General features: G+C 49.3%; 1 protein-coding gene and 1 long non-coding RNA gene across 6 annotated transcripts in view; one reads left to right on the forward strand and one right to left on the reverse strand.

Annotated features, from left to right (window-relative positions):
• Positions 1–1,802, reverse strand: part of LOC140632206 (uncharacterized) — a 51,373-nt gene extending 49,571 nt beyond the window's left edge. The window contains exon 1 of the long non-coding RNA XR_012029720.1: positions 1,164–1,802. This is a non-coding gene — a long non-coding RNA (uncharacterized lncRNA). The remainder of the gene's footprint in view (positions 1–1,163) is intronic.
• The window catches only part of HK3 (hexokinase 3), a 52,640-nt gene continuing 36,466 nt past the window's right edge, over positions 1,170–17,343 (forward strand). For 3 of the 5 annotated variants that reach the window (XM_072824041.1, XM_072824040.1, XM_072824042.1), the window contains exons 1-17: positions 1,172–1,782; positions 4,801–4,922; positions 8,023–8,200; positions 8,403–8,557; positions 8,644–8,763; positions 8,851–8,946; positions 9,818–9,917; positions 10,002–10,185; positions 10,583–10,738; positions 10,890–11,123; positions 11,497–11,792; positions 11,879–12,018; positions 12,098–12,217; positions 14,820–14,915; positions 15,100–15,199; positions 16,818–17,001; positions 17,096–17,251. In XM_072824041.1, coding sequence (XP_072680142.1) covers positions 1,722–1,782; positions 4,801–4,922; positions 8,023–8,200; positions 8,403–8,557; positions 8,644–8,763; positions 8,851–8,946; positions 9,818–9,917; positions 10,002–10,185; positions 10,583–10,738; positions 10,890–11,123; positions 11,497–11,792; positions 11,879–12,018; positions 12,098–12,217; positions 14,820–14,915; positions 15,100–15,199; positions 16,818–17,001; positions 17,096–17,251 — 2,498 coding nt within the window. In that variant the 5' untranslated portion in view covers positions 1,172–1,721. Of the gene's footprint in view, positions 1,783–4,800; positions 4,923–8,022; positions 8,201–8,402; positions 8,558–8,643; positions 8,764–8,850; positions 8,947–9,817; positions 9,918–10,001; positions 10,186–10,582; positions 10,739–10,889; positions 11,124–11,496; positions 11,793–11,878; positions 12,019–12,097; positions 12,218–14,819; positions 14,916–15,099; positions 15,200–16,817; positions 17,002–17,095; positions 17,252–17,343 lie in introns of all 5 variants that reach the window. The other 2 variants (XM_072824043.1, XM_072824044.1) reach the window with 2 other exon arrangements.

Consider the following 17,343-nt stretch of genomic DNA (forward strand, 5'->3'; position numbering starts at 1 on the left):
AGACCTTCCCTGACACTCTGCCTAGGGTGCTGGGACCCCTGCTCCTGGAGAAATAGATACAGGACTTCAAGAAACATGGATGAAGAATCCTGGCGTTACTTGTCAGGGACATATCCTTACCCTGGCCCGGACGACTGTGGACTCTGGCTGTCAGCATGAATCACATTCAGTTCCATATTCTCTCCCAACTAGACAAAGCTGAGAGAGACAAGCCCCAGGCTAGGCAGGATGTTATGTTATGGGTGATGGCCACTCTGTCCTCCTTATTCCCACCCCAGTTTTCCTGTCTTTCAGAGCCTATATGTCTGATTGATACCCAGTGAAATGTGCAGCAGGGCTGATAATCTGGTGTGTTTTCAGGCCCAGTCATGCCAAAACTAATACAAGAGCCACCAACCCTGGTCTCCATCCTGGTATATGGAACCATGTTCTGCCTATAGATAATGGTAGGGTTAACTGCTAATGAGATAGCCCAAAGTTTAAAAATATCTGCTCACCAATTTCCTGGAAATTAAAATTGGTGTAGTATGTCTTGTCTCCTATCATGGTGAGTGTCTTAGGCTGTTCAGATTTCTATAACAAAGTACCACAGATTGAGTGGTTTATAAAAAACAAATTTCTCACAGTCTGGATGCTGGAAGACTTTGATCAAAGTGCCAGCATGGTTGGGTGAGAGCTCTTTTCCAGGTTTCAGACTCCCAACTTCTTGTATCCTCTCATGGCAGAAGGGGCAAGGTTGATCTATGGGGCCTTTTTTATGAGGGCACTGATCCCATTTATTAGGGCTCTCCCCTTATGACCTAATCACTTTTCAAAGGCCCCATCTAAAGTCTTCACCTTGGGCATTAGGTTTTCAACATAAGAATTTGGGGAGGGGGTATAGATATTCAGACCATAGAAGTGGTCATAGTGACACCCCAAGGTTCTAGGCATTCAAGAAGACTAGTTTGGGGAAAACCAGCTTATGGCCAACAACTCTACTGTAACCTGAGATTCCCCTTCCCCTTCTTGTAGAGAAGACCTAAAGTATGAACCTACTCCCCATTCACCCCCACTGGGCCTACCATCTCAAGGCTAGACTCCACAGTCTGGCTGTCACCTCCCCCATCATATATCCCCACCTACATGTATCTTCTTTAGGTCTTCAGAGCTGAACTCCTTACCGTGAAGACTGGACTCTTGGAGCCCTTGTGCTCCATGATTTTGTACATGCTCTTCTCTTTGTTAAGGATCACTTCTGCCAGCATACTGCTATTCTTCCTTCAAAGCTCAGCTCTTCAGATTGCCCTGCCCACTCTAGGGCAGAGTTAATCTCTTCTTCTTGTGCACCACATTGCTTCTTGCGCATTAGTACTTCAACATTTTGGGGAAATTGTCTATTGTACTGTATATCTCTCATGCTAGGCTTCTCCATCTTTCCAGAGGTGAGCCACCACCTCAAAACTCAGACTCTGAGTATTTGTAAAGTGGATGGAGCTCTAAGCATTACAGAGAGGATGTCCTAGGGTCCTTGACCTGGTTCAGGGCTCCAGCTTCCTGCAGTCATCTTGCTTAAGTTTGCACCATAGCCTGCCTGCCCTGTGCTTCTCTTAGGGCAGACTCAGAAGGAAGTGCACCTTCCTGAATTAACTGTTGTCTAGTTAGTAGTGTCCAAGAAAGAGGGTGGGACATTACAACTCGGGCGACCCATTTTATTTTTGGATGCAAACCAGGTCAGTGGAATGCCTCACACTGAGAGAGAAGAGCTCACGCCTAAGGAAAGTAACCAACTACTTCTCCCAGGTAAGACCCTCCTCTAATTCCTGCTTACTTTGGCCCCAGCCCCTCACCTCCATCTCTCCAGCTTGGCCCACGCTAGTGGAGTAGAGGCTGGAATGACTATGCCAGCTGGTCCTTGATGATAACTCCCATCCTTGGCAGGGGGCCCTGGGATCTTTTTCAGAAGGATGGCTCACCTCATGTATCTGATGCAGCTGAGTTAAGCTAAGAGCCCAACTGTTACTCAAACCTGTGCAGACCCTGGCTGGATTCTGGGAATCTAGTGATGTGGGAGACATGTTTCTCCCCACCAGGCTCAGCTCAAAGAGGCAGACATGAGAACATTTACTGTGAGCATAAATACTGAGGTTTCTTGGGGGAAGCTTCATAGTCTCTGGCATGTAGAAGTACTGAATAGATGATAGAAGAGTGAATGAATAAGAGAGTAAATGAATGAAAGAATGATTGAGTTAGCTGGGCCTCAAAAGGAGAGTGAAAGCTTACTCTGTGTGTAGTCATTGGCCCTTCCTACAATTTTAATTGCTTCAGTTACTCTATTTTTCCCTTGAAACAGACCCATAACATTTGTGAAGTTAACATTCCTGTTTGATAGATTTGGAAATTAGGCATGTGTGACTTCGAGAAAATTTGTTGGAAACTGATTTCTTAATTCTCTGATTAAGGACCTTCCCCCCAAATTTTTCAAAGCTCTATTAGCACCTACTTATGTGAAACCCTGTGCTGGGGTGAAGATGCAGATGACTCAGACCCAGTGGTTCCAAACTTGAGGAACACCATAAACAAAGGCTGGACAGCAAGAGACAGGGCAAAACTTGTAGTCATGTGGCTAGAGTATGAGGGGGAGTAGCAAGAGAGGAAGCTTAGGGTCTACAATGCTGTGAAAAAAGAGTTTCAGACCTTTTTTTTTTTTTTCTGCAATGGGAGATATCACAATGTGAAGGTTTACCTCCTTTCTTAGGGGAGATAGGGCTGGGGAATGGCATGATAAAATCTATTTTTGCACATTCTGGTGATGTGTTGGAGTTGGTAGGGCAGGGAGGTGGACAGTATCAGATAGGAGGTTGTTGGAATAATCAGATGGGAAGAAGTTTTAGGGCAGTGGCAGTGGGAACCAGAGGGGTGATATATAGGAGAGCTCTTTCTGTTCTTAGCTTTTTCAGCCTGAGACCTGATTGCATAGAGGAAGTGAGGGTCAGAGAAGTAGACAGGTAGACAGGCACCTGAATAGCTGTGTGAGTGAGCAACTTCTATGCCTCCAGCAAGGGTGGAGGACAGGAAAAGTTTCGTGGGGGAAGAGTGAAGGAGAAAATAAATGTGGCTTTGACTGTGGAGTTTGAGGAACCTCTCCAGCATATAGAGAGTGATGTCTAAGAGACCATTAGAGTTTGGGATTTGGCTCAGGACGGGATTTGGGAGCCCTGACACAGAGGTTTTAATCAAACCTTGAAGATGATAGATAAGGCAACATGGAGAAGTGTGCTATGGCCAGAAGCAGGGGTGGAGTGGGGCATGTTTAAGAGGAGAGGAGAAAGTTATGAAGATTATGAGAAACTCAGGAAGGAGGCCCAAGAAAGACTGGCTGTCAAAGCCAAGAGATGAGAATTTTGCAATGAAGAGAATGCTCATGGCTTTGCCTGCTTGATAGAGGGTGGGGTTAGGGTGGGGACTAAGGAAAAGGCTGGGGTGGGGCAGTCAGAAGCTCATAGATGACCATAAGGAGGATAAATTCATGGGCATGAAGGTGGGGAGGGGTTGCAGGGGTGAGAAAGTATCTTTCCTGAAGTCTTGCTGTTATAGGAAGAGAAGTAGACTGGTTCAGTGGACAGATGCCTTCTGCCTATCTTGAGGCCTTCCCTGAAAGGTACCTGAATCAGTGAAGGCCCCCTTGGGAACTTCTTGGAACAGCAATATCACCTCTAGTTTGAATTAGCAAAATAACCAAACATTTCTATAGTCCTTTACAGTATGCAAAGGATTGCCAGAACTATAAACTCCTTTAATCCTCATAGGAACTGAATTTTTGTTCTGTTATAGAGGAGGAAATTGAGGCTTATAGAGTTTTGATTTGGATTCAACTAAATAAATCTGAAGGCATACTCTGTGCAAGGTTCTTTTGCTCTCATTATTTCATTCGCCCCACACAGCTCTTCAAAATATGTTGGTCCCCATTTGGCAGATGAAGAAAATTAGGCCTCCACATTGGAGACCTGGTACTAAGTGCTTTTTGGAGAGCTGGGTCCTTGACTCTGAGCACAGAGGTCTTTATATTCTGTATCACTATACCTTCCAAAACCCACATTGTGTTGCACATTACATTTCCCAAAGCATTCTTCGAGTCTTAATTCATTTAATTCTCACAACAACCTTGTAAAGATAGATATTTCCTCCCAGATGAAGAGACTGAAATTAAAAGAAGTCATAAATGACCTGTCTGAAGTTATGCCACTAGTGGAACCCTCTCTGAAGTGCAGATCCATCCCTGTCCACTTCTCTCTTCAGGATGAAACTTGTACACCTTAGCTTGGTATAAAGGCTATCCGTAGTCCAGCCTGCCTGCTTTTCTAACAGTTCTTTGGCCCCTTCTTACCTCACACCCTTTGTTCCAAACCTCTAGAACATCCCTGAACTCCCAAGCACAGTCGCAGGTTCATCTCTATTATTGTCCATGTCAACTGTACTGTGATTGTTGGTAAGGCTGTGAGATCCCTCAGGGCAAGGCCTACATTGCTTTGTACTCCAACATTTGTCATAGTAGGCATCAGGAACTGGTGAAGGAATGACAGAACGAATAAATGACATTGGGATTAGAAATCAGCCTTCCCAGTGCTCTGTTAATACATGTGCTTCTGGAAAATGGGGGTCTTCTGATTGATTACTAAAGGATCATTGATGGTTAGAGGTTCTGAGTTCTGCCTACAGCTTTCTTCCTGGTTCCCTTCTGAAGGAAGAAAGTTAAGGGCCACAGCCTCTGCAGGCCTGTAGACTATGTGGTTCACTTGGGCTGTCCCTTTCTTCCTACAGGTGGCCACCCTCCAATGTGGAACCACATGGACTCCATTGGGCCAATAGGGTTGCCGCACAGGGAAGGAGTCCCTGGCTGCTCCCAGGAGGGCTTGCCCTACCCCTCAAACAGCTCTGAGCTGGTAAGTTTGGCCTATTCAAGGCTGTCAAGAGCAGGATCAGTTGAAGATGCCATGGGCTTTCAGCCATGCAACCCTTTCTAGTTCACCAAGCCTTTCATTTAAAAAAAAAAAAATTATTAATTTATCCATGAGAGATGCAGAGAGAGAGAAGCAGGCTCTATGCAAGGAGCCCAATGTGGGACTCGATCCTGGGACTCCAGGATCATGCCCTGAGCTGAAGACAAAGACGCTCAACTGCTGAGCCACCCAGGTGTCCCTCACTAAGCCTTTCAGATCTGATCTAGTAGCTCTCTCCTTTGTGGCCCCACACAACAGCAAGGTGAAGATTATCTTCTCATTTTATAGCTGAGGAAAAGGAGGCATAGAGAGGTGAACCGATTTGAGTTTTAACTCATGACAGGAGACTGAGCTGAGGTATTTCAGTTCCAAAGGTATTACTTTTGCGACCTTGCTACACAGGTGCTGTCCCTACCCTGAATGGGTTGACATAGTCTAGAAATGTCTTGGGGTTTTCTGGTAGAAAGCTGTATTCTTTTTTTTTTTAATTTTTATTTATTTATGATAGTCACAGAAAGAGAGAGAGAGAGAGAGAGAGGCAGAGACATAGGCAGAGGGAGAAGCAGGCTCCATGCACCCGATCAGCCCGACGTGGGACTCGATCCCGGGTCTCCAGGATCGCGCCCTGGGCCAAAGGCAGGCGCCAAACCACTGCGCCACCCAGGGATCCCGAAAGCTGTATTCTTAAGGCTTCCACTATTTCCACTATTTCTCTAGTCACTCCTGCACATCTCCCTCCCTTCAATATAGCCACTGCAATCAGGCACACAGAGATGATTTCAATGCTGAACTCAACTTGGAGGTTATTCTGCATCATAGTTCATATGCCTCAGGTTAGCTCAGACTGTTTCTCTTTTCTGTCATCTTGACTAAGATTTAGAAACTCTTGCATATCACACCATCAAGCAGGAAACACTTGTGTAAGTCTGTTTCCTCATCAGTAAAATGGAGGAAAATAAAGTCTAATCCTTCCACCCCCTGGAGGATTAAGTGAGCTAATGGAGATAAAGGACCTACACAGAGGAGGCATCTATGAAAGAGTTCTTGAATTGTTCCCTGCTGTTTCTTTAGTTTTCCAGCTTGTTCTGACATCTTCTGGACTTGGCTTGCTGCCCAAACTGTGGGGGAATCACCCCTCACTGCATTTCATTCTCCCACTTCACTCTTGTCCAGTTTCTGCCCCAGATGCTGCTGTAAACATTTCTTTTGCATGTAACTCACGGCTGGGCCACAGAAGTGAGAAATGACATGGCCCCTGACACTGGGGACTCAGGGCTTCTGAGTATTATTATTTTCTCAGTCCTATTCCAGGACTACACAACCAGGAAAAGTGGCAGGGCAAGGACTCAGATGTAAGTTTTCTCATCCTATGGGGTTTCTTTACTGCAACCTTCATCAGCTTTGGGTTCATTTCAGGTGAAATTCCATTCATGTGGAAACACCTCTTCAGCCAGATCTGGGTTCAAATCCCATTCTATCCCTTAATAGCTGCTTGATTATGCAGATGACTGTCTCTCTCTGAGCCTCAGTTTCCTTATTTATAGCATAACATAGGAATAACCCTTCCTGGTGTGCATGGCTGCTAGAAGCATCTCCTATAATGTAAACATGGAACTGAACATTTGACACTCCAGTTAGGATCATTTGCTTCCTTAGGGATCTATTTTCCACTCTATTTCTAAAGCAGAGGTGAAACTGAGTCATCCCCATGTCCCTCACTGAATAGCCTCTTCTCCCTGGCTCCCCCTGCTTCTCTATTCAGATGTCTGAGTGGTTACTTTACAGATATGGGTCCAGTATGGGGCAGTGGATCATAGGAATGGAATTCCTGTGGGACAGGCAATGAGGACCTAGGAAAGGCTAAGCCCAGGAGAATAGAGTCTCAGGTTGGGACTCCAGCAAACCCAGGGAGGTTGCTGGCATCTCTTTGAAGGTCAGGCCAGAGGGTCCTCTGGGAGCGTTTCCACATAGAAGTAGAGTGCTGGGACTCCTTTTAGCTCCCCTACAATGGGCTACTGGTGGAGAAGAACCTGGGATGTCCCATCCTCTGCTTTCTGCCTGCCTACCTCTCCTATCATTCTGATTCACCCCTGGCTCAGCCTTCTCTCAAATCCATCCCCTTACTCTGAAGAAAATCCCTTTATTCTCTTCCCCAGATCTTCAAATGGCTTGTTCCCTTCCTCAGGGAGAACTTTTTGGACCAATATCCAAAAATACCTCTTCCTCCCCTTGGTCAGTCTCAAACTTCTATTCCTGCCTTAAAAAAAAAAGTTAACATTATGACCAGAATCATATTATATGTTTATTTGCTTCCTTTCTGCCTCTATGCTGAAATCTGAGCTCCACAAGAACAGAACTCAGCTTGTTATGCAACATATAGTGCTTAGAATAGTGTTGGGCCCCTAGTCGGGGCTCAATATCTGCAGGAAGGATGGTTGACTAATGGGAGGACTGTCCTCCATGGTGTGGCCTCCAAGTTCTCTGATGCTGAATTTACTTAGGCTCCAGAGTCAAGTGGATTGGGAAAGGGAAGTGCCTAAACTTGAAATTTATTCACACATTTGTTCACTCTTTTGCTCATTCGATGAGTGACAACTCACTGAGCAGCTCACCTCTGGGAAATGGGCAGCTAGAGTAAATCAGTGGTATGACAGGAGAGAAGTCTCCCTAAACCCTGAATACCAAGAAGTGGAAGGGGCAGGGGACATAGGGATCTGATAAGGAGCTGCCAGAAAATGAAGTAGGAGGAGGGAGGTGGGTGAGTCTCCCCTTCAGGAAGGCGCCTTCTGAGAATGTGGGAACTAAGTATGGGCTGTATGCAGCAAGAGAGCCGAGGTGTGTAAAGAGGTGAAGAGTGGGGTTGGGTAGGTGCTGGGGAGACCAGTAAGGCTCAGAGAAGGCTCAGGCAAGGCTCTAGTCAGCCCCTGGGAAAGCCAAGGGAGGTGCTGGTCTGGACTGGTAAAGGGAGGAGCAGGCTGGGTAAGGCAATCCTGGTTGGAGTCAGAAAATTTGGTTGGCAATGGGACTCTTGCCCGGATATTAGCCTGTTTCTCCCCAGGTGTTGGAGTGTCTACAGCAGTTCAAGGTGACGGGGACACAGCTGCAGCAGATCCAAGCCAGCCTCCTGGACTCTATGGAGCAGGCACTGGGGGGTCAGGCCAGCCCTGCCTCTGCTGTCCGGATGCTGCCCACATACGTGGGGTCCATCCCACATGGCACTGGTGGGTGACATAGACTAAGATGGATGGCCAGGCCCAGGGAGAGAGTTCTGATCTCGGGGAGGGAACAGTTTCTTATCCCTCTTTCCATTAAGGTTCCCAATTCTAATCTCTAATGAGATGTTGCAGTCCTTGGGGGTGTCTCTGGGAGGCAGAGGGCTTGGTCTCACCAGCTGCATGTCCTTCTGTGCCCTGTTTGCCCCAGAGCAAGGAGATTTTGTGGTGCTGGAGCTGGGGGCCACAGGGGCCTCACTGCGTGTTCTGTGGGTGACCCTGATGGGCACTGGGGGGCATAGGATGGAGCCCCGGAGCCAGGAGTTTGTGATCCCCCCAGAGGTGATGCTGGGTCCTGGTCAGCAGGTGAGAGCTCACTGTCTAGTCTCTGGGAACTGGCTGGGTGGCTGGGGCTCTTGTGGGCAGAGCTGAGCCCCTAATCTCTCCCACAGCTCTTTGACTTTGCTGCCCACTGCCTGTCTGAATTCCTGGATGCACTCCCCGTGGGAAAACAAGGTCTACAACTTGGGTTCAGCTTCTCCTTCCCTTGTCACCAGACAGGCCTGGACAGGGTGAGACAGAGTGGGCATGGGGACAGTGGGTGGAGCTGCAGCTCCATGAAGTCTATTGAAGGAGTGACCCAGCTTTTCTGCCCCCAGAGCACCCTTATTTCCTGGACCAAAGGTTTTAGGTGCAGTGGTGTGGAAGGCCACGATGTGGTCCAGTTGCTGCGAGATGCCATCAAGAGGCATGGGGTGAGTGGAGGCAGGGGTAATGGGAGGGTGGCTTGTGTGGCCTGGGCCTGGGCCCAGCACACATAGGCTGTGCCTGGGCCTGCTTTCCTTTTCTATTTATATCCTTTATCCAGTTTAACCCTGGGGCAAATGTTGCTACCACTCCCATTTCATAGGTAAGGAGACTGAGGCTAAGAAAAGTCAAATAAATTTTTGGGACCATAAGGCAAAATAAAGATGAAAAGGCTTGACCCTGTCTTCAAGGACCTCACAGTCTAGTAGGAAAGCATTCTGACAGAGGATTGTCCCTGTCAGGAAGGTGGTTTCAATGACTCCGGTAGCACTGGGAAGGGCACATCAGGACTTGGGCAGGGGTTTTAAGGAGGAGTTTGCCAAGTATATAAGTTGGGACTGGGGTGGAAGGTCTATTTTCTGAGAAGGATATATGCAAAAACTTGGATGGCTGAGAAAAGTGAATCTGGATCCATCTGGACTAACTGTAGTGATGCTAGTGGAGGTAAGTCAGGGTCAAGAGGGGATGGCTTGGGAAGCTAGGTACCTACAGTGCAGTCTTCAAGGTACCATGCTTGCTCACAATCATCTTGGTCCTGTGGGGACCACTGGTGTTCTGGAGGTGATAACTGACTTTGGGAGCCTCTGAGAGCCCCAGGGCCTAAGTAGAGGGTGGAAGAGACAAGAGGGAGTGTGGGATGGAAGGAAAATCCTCTACAGGGTGGGAGGACCTAGAGTATATGTGTGGGCATGAGCACACATGTGTTTCATGGACTCTGAGCACCTCCATCAAAGCCAAGGCCTTAGTCTTGCCCATCTCCCAGGTTCCCCGCTCTGCCCACCTAGGTCAGCCATGACCTCTGCCCTCTCCATTGTCCAGGCCTACAACATCGATGTGGTTGCTGTGGTGAATGACACAGTGGGCACCATGATGGGCTGCGAGCCAGGGGTTGGGCCGTGTGAGGTCGGGCTTGTTGTAGGTGAGCCATGGGCTATTTGTGATGATGGGGGGGAGGGGGCACAGCTACCTGATGGTCAGATCCTGATGAATTCATCCCTGCCAGACACTGGCACCAATGCATGTTACATGGAGGAGGCAAGGCATGTGGCAGTGCTGGACGAGGACCGGGGCCGTGTCTGCGTCAGCGTTGAGTGGGGCTCCTTCGGTGATGATGGGGTCCTGGGACCAATGCTGACCATCTTTGATCATGCTTTGGATCGAGAGTCCCTGAATCCTGGTGCCCAGAGGTGGCCTGACCTTCTTCTCTAGGCCCTATCACTCTTCTCCCTTCCTTGCTGTTGTCCCTGAACTCAGGCCCCTCCCTCTTGCTTGTTCATAGCGTTTCCAGGTTGCATCCTTGGGGGGTGCTGGCCAGGCTCAGAGAAGGAAGGGCTCAAGATCCTAGAACCCAGAGTTTTCAGCCCTTAGCCCTCTCTTATTCCTGATAGATACTTAAGCCAGAAGGGGCAGCAGGGTCTGGATAAATACCCACCTATCTCCAGGGAGGCCATTGGCTTCTGGAACCTATAGTCTGGGGGAGCCTAAAGAAAATGACTCTTCTTTTGGGGCCTTTGGAGTTGGGGCCAGGTGGGCTAAGGGCTTAATTAAAGAAAGCTCTGTCCAGCCATTCTTCCCTACCTGTAGGTTTGAGAAGATGATTGGGGGCTTGTACCTGGGTGAGCTGGTGAGGCTTGTGTTGGTTCACCTGGCCCAGCGAGGGGTCCTCTTTGGTGGCTGCACCTCCCCTGCCCTGCTGAGCCGAGGTAGCATCCTCCTGGAGCACGTGGCTGAGATGGAGGAGTAAGTAAGGAAAGCCAGTGAGCTTAGACAAGGGGCTTCTTGGCTTGGGAGAGGGGAGGATGCTCTGTCGCCCAGGTAGCCATGGGGCTGGGGGAGGGCAGGGAGCTTTGGGGCTACTTGAGTCCCACAGCAGTACTCTGTGTTCCTCCAGCCCCTGGGCTGGGGCAGCCCGTGTGCATGCTCTCCTGCAGGACTTGGGCCTGAACGTGGGGGCCTCAGATGTTGAGCTCGTGCAGTATGTATGTGCAGCTGTGTTTACTCGGGCTGCCCGGCTCTGTGCTGCCGCCCTGGCTGCTGTTCTCTCTCGCCTCCAGCACAGCCGGGAGCAGCAGATACTTCAGATTGCTGTGGCCACCGGAGGCCGAGTATTTGAGCAACACCCCAGGTACTGGAAATACACACAATCCTGTGTGAGCAGGTAGCAAGAATGTGTGTGTGTTTTCCATACAGACCCAGAGGGCACTCTGGTTCCATGGTTGCAAGGCAGTGGGTACCAGTGGCATCCTAGCAGAGTAAGGTCAGGTGGGGACTAAGGGAGGCCAGAAAAAGAAGAGAGAAAAGATGCTTCTCTTTGGATGTGCAAGGGAAGGGGACTCTGGGGGCCCCAGGAACACTGGAGACACTGGGCATACGGTTGGTGTACAGATGGATTAGAACTGAAGGGATTTGAAACAATGAGGCCCAGGGTTTCAGCTAGCCCTGGGGTTCAGGGTCAGGTGCCAAGCCAGGTAATGTCAGCTTTGTGTCTGTTTGCATAGTTTTCTCAGCATCCTGCAGGAGACTGTAATGCTCCTAACCCCCGAATGTGATGTCTCCTTCATTCCCTCTGTGGATGGGGGTGGCCGGGGCGTGGCAATGGTGACTGCTGTGGCTGCCCGCCTGGCTGCTCACCGGCACCTGCTGGAAGAGACCCTGGCACCTTTCCAATTGAACCATGAACAGCTGGCAGCAGTGCAGGCACAGATGCGGGAGGCCATGGTCAAGGGGCTCCGAGGGGAGGCATCATCCCTCCGCATGTTGCCCACTTATGTCCGGGCCACGCCTGATGGCAGTGGTAAGGAGCTGGGCTGAGTGTGGGGCTGGGATATGGGAGGTCACAGTGTGTGCTTTGTCCTGGCACTGAGGATCTCTGTCCCACAGAGCGTGGGGACTTCCTGGCCCTGGACCTGGGGGGCACCAACTTCCGGGTTCTCCTGGTGCGTGTGACTGCAGAAGGTGTGAAGATCACCAACCAGATCTATTCCATCCCAGAGAATGTGGCCCAGGGCTCTGGACAGCAGGTACCCGCAGCTTGGACCTGGTGTCAGGGGCAGGGAAGGGCCAGGATTGGACCACCCCCTGACTTGCCCTACACTTCAGCTCTTTGATCACATCGTGGACTGCATTGTGGACTTCCAGCAGAAGCAGGGCCTGAGTGGGCAGAGCCTTCCGCTGGGTTTCACCTTCTCCTTCCCATGCAGGCAGCTTGGCCTTGATCAGGTGAGGGAGGGAAGGCCAGGAAAAACCATCCATAAGGGCTTTTCACTCTCATACCCTTCATGGAATGGGCAGGAGGCTGGGAAGAGGGCTTCAAGTATCCTGGGCTGGGGATGCAGGTGGGTAGAAGCACGACTGGGCTGAGCCAGCCTAGCCTCAGTTTCACAGACATGTGTGCAGAAGGGAGTGTGGTAAAGTGGCCTGGAATCCAGGGCTGTAAAGAAGCCTGAGATGGAAAAGATTATAGATACCTATGGGGGCTGCCAATGGGCAGAAAATGGAGCCAGGTTAGGTCTAGGCACTTGAGAGCAATGTAGGCCCAGAGTAGTGCTGATGAGGGAACACACTGACTGTCTACCCCACAGCCCTGGTATACTGAGCTAGGGAACCTATGGGGATCAGAATTAGTTCCTGTCTCTCGAAGGGGCTTAGTTGCTTGGTTTCTTTGCCCTATTTCCCCTTCCAGACCTTGCTGTGTCTCTCTCATGCCTGGCTTGGTCTTGGGTGCCTGACTGGAATAGCAGAGCAGCAGGCACAGATCTAGACACAACACCCTCTAAGCATAAACCTCTATATGTCCTTCAACAAGAATGCTAGACTTCTCAGTGCACACATCTGATGCTTATCATGGAGACGGCTCCTCCCATACTCTGGTCCAAGCTCCCAGGAGTTTCCTCCTCAACACCCCCAACTTCTGCCAAAAAGCCTCCTGTGAGGAGCTTGCTGCTCCTAAAGTTGCTCACTATGTTCTTCCTGAAAAACTGTCTTCTCTTCTCCACCCAGCCTTTGTGTAGTTTTCAGCTCTGCTCCAGCTCTGACCTCTCTCAGACACATGCCTCTGTACTTGGCTTTCTTTTACACAGTGGCCCTTGGGAATCGGACATGTGGCAGTGTCTCTCTACTGGTCTGCTCCACTCTAGGCTAAGCATGCTGACCCCATTTGATTATTCCTTGTAAGATTGTGAGAAGCAGGAGGGACTCACTGCAAAATCAGGTGTGCAAAAAGAAACACGGTTCTGTTCATTTTCTAGAACTGAACTTAATTTCTGTATTGAGCCCACATTCTTTTTTTTTGGTGGGGGGACGATTAACTTCATGATAATCAGTTTAGGGACTTCTTTCCCCAGGCAGGGGCCCTTCTCAGTTGCACGGCATCCTTTGCTGTGTACATGCAGACACTCAAGGAAGTCAGGAGATGCCTAGGCCTCAACTGTGTGGACTCAGCCACTTCCTCACTTGGTTCTTGACACCTCCTTGACAACTCACCATCCCTTCCATGGGCAAGGAGGACAGAGACCTCCTCTGCCCTCAGATCGCTCAAATCTCTTGTGTCTCCTCCCTTCCCACACAGGGGCATAGCCCAAGCAGAGGCATAGGATACCTTTCTCAGGAAACTAAAATCTAAAACCTGGCTCTGAGGTACCCCCAGCTCCCCTTCCCCAGACCAGGGGTCTTTGTTCTGGGAGCAGGGAAGTGTTGCTGCTACTTATGATCTGGACTCCCCCACATTAACCCTCTTTCTTATTTGTCATCTCACTCTTTGGTTTCTGTTTTTGAGACAATGCGCACAGAGCATTCTGGCTGTGGTTATATAGGGAAAGGGATAAAAGGCAATATTGTTGGGGGAAGTGTCAGTTAATACCTTTAGAATCTTCTGCCCCAAAGATTTTCCTTTTATTAAAAAAAAAAGATTTATTTCTTTTAGAGAGTACAGGGGGGAAGGGGAGAGGGAGAGGGGGAGAGAGAGAGAGAGAGAGAGAATCCTAAGCAGACTCCTTACTGAGCGTGGAGCCTGACACAGGGCTAGATCCTATGACCCCAAGATTATGACCTCAGTCGAAATCAAGAGTTGGACCCTCAACTGACTGAACCACCCAGGTGCCCGCTAAAGATTCTCATACCTGCTCTGCATGCTCCTACTTTGGGCAGAGCTGTCATTTTCTAACAGCAGGAAAATAATTCCCCCTGCCCACTCCCTCAGAGGAAGCACACTTAGAATAGTCCTAGACTAGAGAGCCCATTGCTAAATTCACAATTTAAGACCCATTTCTCACAATAAAGGCCTATCTGTCTTGTCTCCTCCCATCCTGTCTAGGTGTCTGGGTTCTGGCTTTTTTCCATTTGTCCTTCACTCATATTTGGAACACACAAATGAATCTCCTATGGACAAGGGTCTGTCCCTAATTCCTCAATTTCCTTGCTCTCAAGTGACTCTTGCTAGTTCTTTCTAAAGGAGCAGAGTTTTTTGTCATTTGGACTTTAGAGCCTTCTCTTTCCTCCCCCTTCTCATACACAACACTCATTTTACCAGCTCTGTTCATTTCTAACCCAATTATGAAGGACCATTCCTTCTGGGCAGCCGTCTTAAAACGTCCAGACTCTCAGACCATCTGAGCATTCTGGCACTAATAATAGAAGACACAGGTCATATGGTTATTAATAGGTTTCTTTACACTGGAAGGCTCCTGGAGAGTTAGGAAGGGGCAGAATGAGCATGGAATCCTGCTTGGCAAGGAGGGATATCGTATGCTTTGATGGGTTACGAAAGGGTGAGTGAGATTCCAAGGGACCTTCACCTTCCTGCCCCACCTTTGTCCTACCCCAGGGCATCCTCCTAAATTGGACAAAGGGTTTCAGTGCGTCAGATTGTGAGGGTCAAGACATTGTGTGTCTGCTTCGGGAAGCCATTGGGCGAAGACAGGTGAGGAGTCTGTCTCCAGGGGTGCTTTGGGGATGTGGCAAGACTTGAAGGGAGCAAAGGGTCTCCTCCTTCCTGACCTGGGGGGTGGAGTGGGTGGCTCTCTGCAGTAGAGACCTTTGGGTCCAGTGCTTGTTGCCATGACAACCACGTTACCCAGCAACTAGCAGCATCCTTTTGTGTGCAGGCAGTGGAGCTGAATGTGGTTGCCATTGTGAATGACACGGTGGGGACCATGATGTCCTGTGGCTATGAGGATCCCCGTTGTGAGGTCGGCCTCATCGTTGGTGAGGAGGGCCCTGTTCTTTTGTGCTCCTACTGCCTCATGTTAATTCATTGCCCCCTATTGATTCCTCAGGTTGGAAGTTCCTCTGGCCTTGGGAATGTGGCATCATTCCTGCCTGACTCAACTAGGCCCTGCAATACTCATTTGGGCTGGGTGTCTGAACTTTGGTTGTTTAGCCCAGCTCAGCTACTGATTCAGTCACTTAAGCTTTCTGAGCCTTAGTTTGCCCTTCTATTAAATGAATGTGAGTTTTGTAGTCATACAGATTTGGGTGGAAATACTAGCTTTGCCACTTCCATCTGTATGATCTCGATCAAGTCACCAGAGCCTCAGTTTCCTTCTAAGACAGAGATAATAGTAATGCTTGTCTCCAGAATCATGAGGGTGAGAGGTGAGGAAAAAAAGTGTGGCACAGTGCCTGGCTCATGGTACATACTCAGTGCTTGGAACTAGGTAGAGGCTGAGAAGGGGTAGAGGACAAAGAGTGAGCTGTGAGGGTCCTTCAGGTAGTCCTTGAACTTTATTAAGCATTTCTCCTCTGGCTAGAAGGGACAGGAAGACTATACATAAAGACAGGATACATACCCATTTTCTCAAAACTGACCATTTAGAGGGGATTAAGCCCAGAACGGCATGTGACAGTCAGGGAGAGCTGAATCTGACTCTATACAACAGGGTGACAAGGCCAAGATCAAAGGAAGTGGTCCTAACATGAATGGAACTGGAAAACAGAATTTGTCTAGGCAGGGGAGGAGGGTTCTCACAGCTCTTTGGGCATCAGTCTCCTAGGACAGGAGATATGTGGGAGCCTCCTTTTGAAACTGGGAGCTTCTTGAACATAGAGCCTAGAATGGGGAGATGCTCAGGAGAGGTGTATCTAGATTGCTGTGTGAATAAACTAGTCAGAGGAAGTCCAGGTGGGGCTGATTAGGAGACCACCTGCCTAGAGCTGACAGTATGTTGGGAAGAGGAAGGGGATGTCTTTACCCAGGTATGCCTTCTGCCTAGAACACCTTTCCTTCCTGTGCTTCCTGGCTTCAAGGTCAAATCCAAACATCATTTTCCCTCTGTAGCTTTTCCTGACCCTCTAGGCAAGAAGTCTCAGCTGTGCTCAAGTTTCCCATGATGCTCTTCTTTGCAACTTTTATTGGGTACATACAGGCATTATCAGAGTTAGCTCCTTATTGCCCAACGTCTGGCCACTGTGGGGCTCCTTATGGCTGATTCCTATGTCCCCAGCTTCCGGCCCAGAACCTGCTAATTTGACTAAGAATCTGGAAAGGTAGCCCACGGAGCTTGGTTGGGTCTCTCAACTGCAGACAGTGGGGGAGCTCTCACATATCTCCCAGGGGTGTTCTGGGGTAACATGGAAGATACCATGATGGTGGTCCTGGTAGGGAAAGTAGCAGAGGCCTAAAGGGTTTGATGCTGCCAGGGTCTGCAGAAGGAATGTCAGGAAGGCAGGCAGACCAGGACATAGGACAGGTTGTGACTATGGGGAAATGGAGAGGTAAGAAATGAGCCCAGATTTTGCCATCTCAGTCTGGGGAGGGCATTGGGGGAGGGGGGTTCTTATCTATGTCAGTAAATGGCTTCCACCCTGTCTGTCTTCTCTCTAGGGACTGGCACCAATGCCTGTTACATGGAAGAGCTTCGGAATGTGGCAGCTGTAGCTGGGGACTCAGGGCAGATGTGCATCAATATGGAGTGGGGTGCCTTTGGGGATGATGGGTCTCTGGGCTTACTTAGAACCTGCTTTGATGCAAGTGTGGACCAGGCATCCATCAACCCTGGCAAGCAGAGGTATGGGCAGGACTGGGTAGGGGCAGCTGGTGGTGGCTGATAGTCACTATTATGGTAGCAGGTAGATTCTCCTGACCTTTGTGCTTTCATGCAGTTTTGAGAAGATGATCAGTGGCATGTACCTGGGAGAGATTGTCCGCCACATTCTTTTGCATTTGACCAGCCTTGGAGTTCTTTTCCGGGGCCAGCAGACCCAGCGCCTTCAGACCAGGGACATCTTCAAGACCAAGTTTCTCTCTGAGATTGAAAGGTGCCTAAGGCCTTATTGCCTCCTTCTACCTCCCAAAGAAATCTATCACTTTGGGTAAAATGCTAGTTGGTGGGAGGTCCATTCTGGAGGAT

This window comes from Canis lupus, chromosome 4, assembly GCF_048164855.1.
Source record: "Canis lupus baileyi chromosome 4, mCanLup2.hap1, whole genome shotgun sequence".
Lineage (NCBI taxonomy): Eukaryota > Metazoa > Chordata > Mammalia > Carnivora > Canidae > Canis > Canis lupus.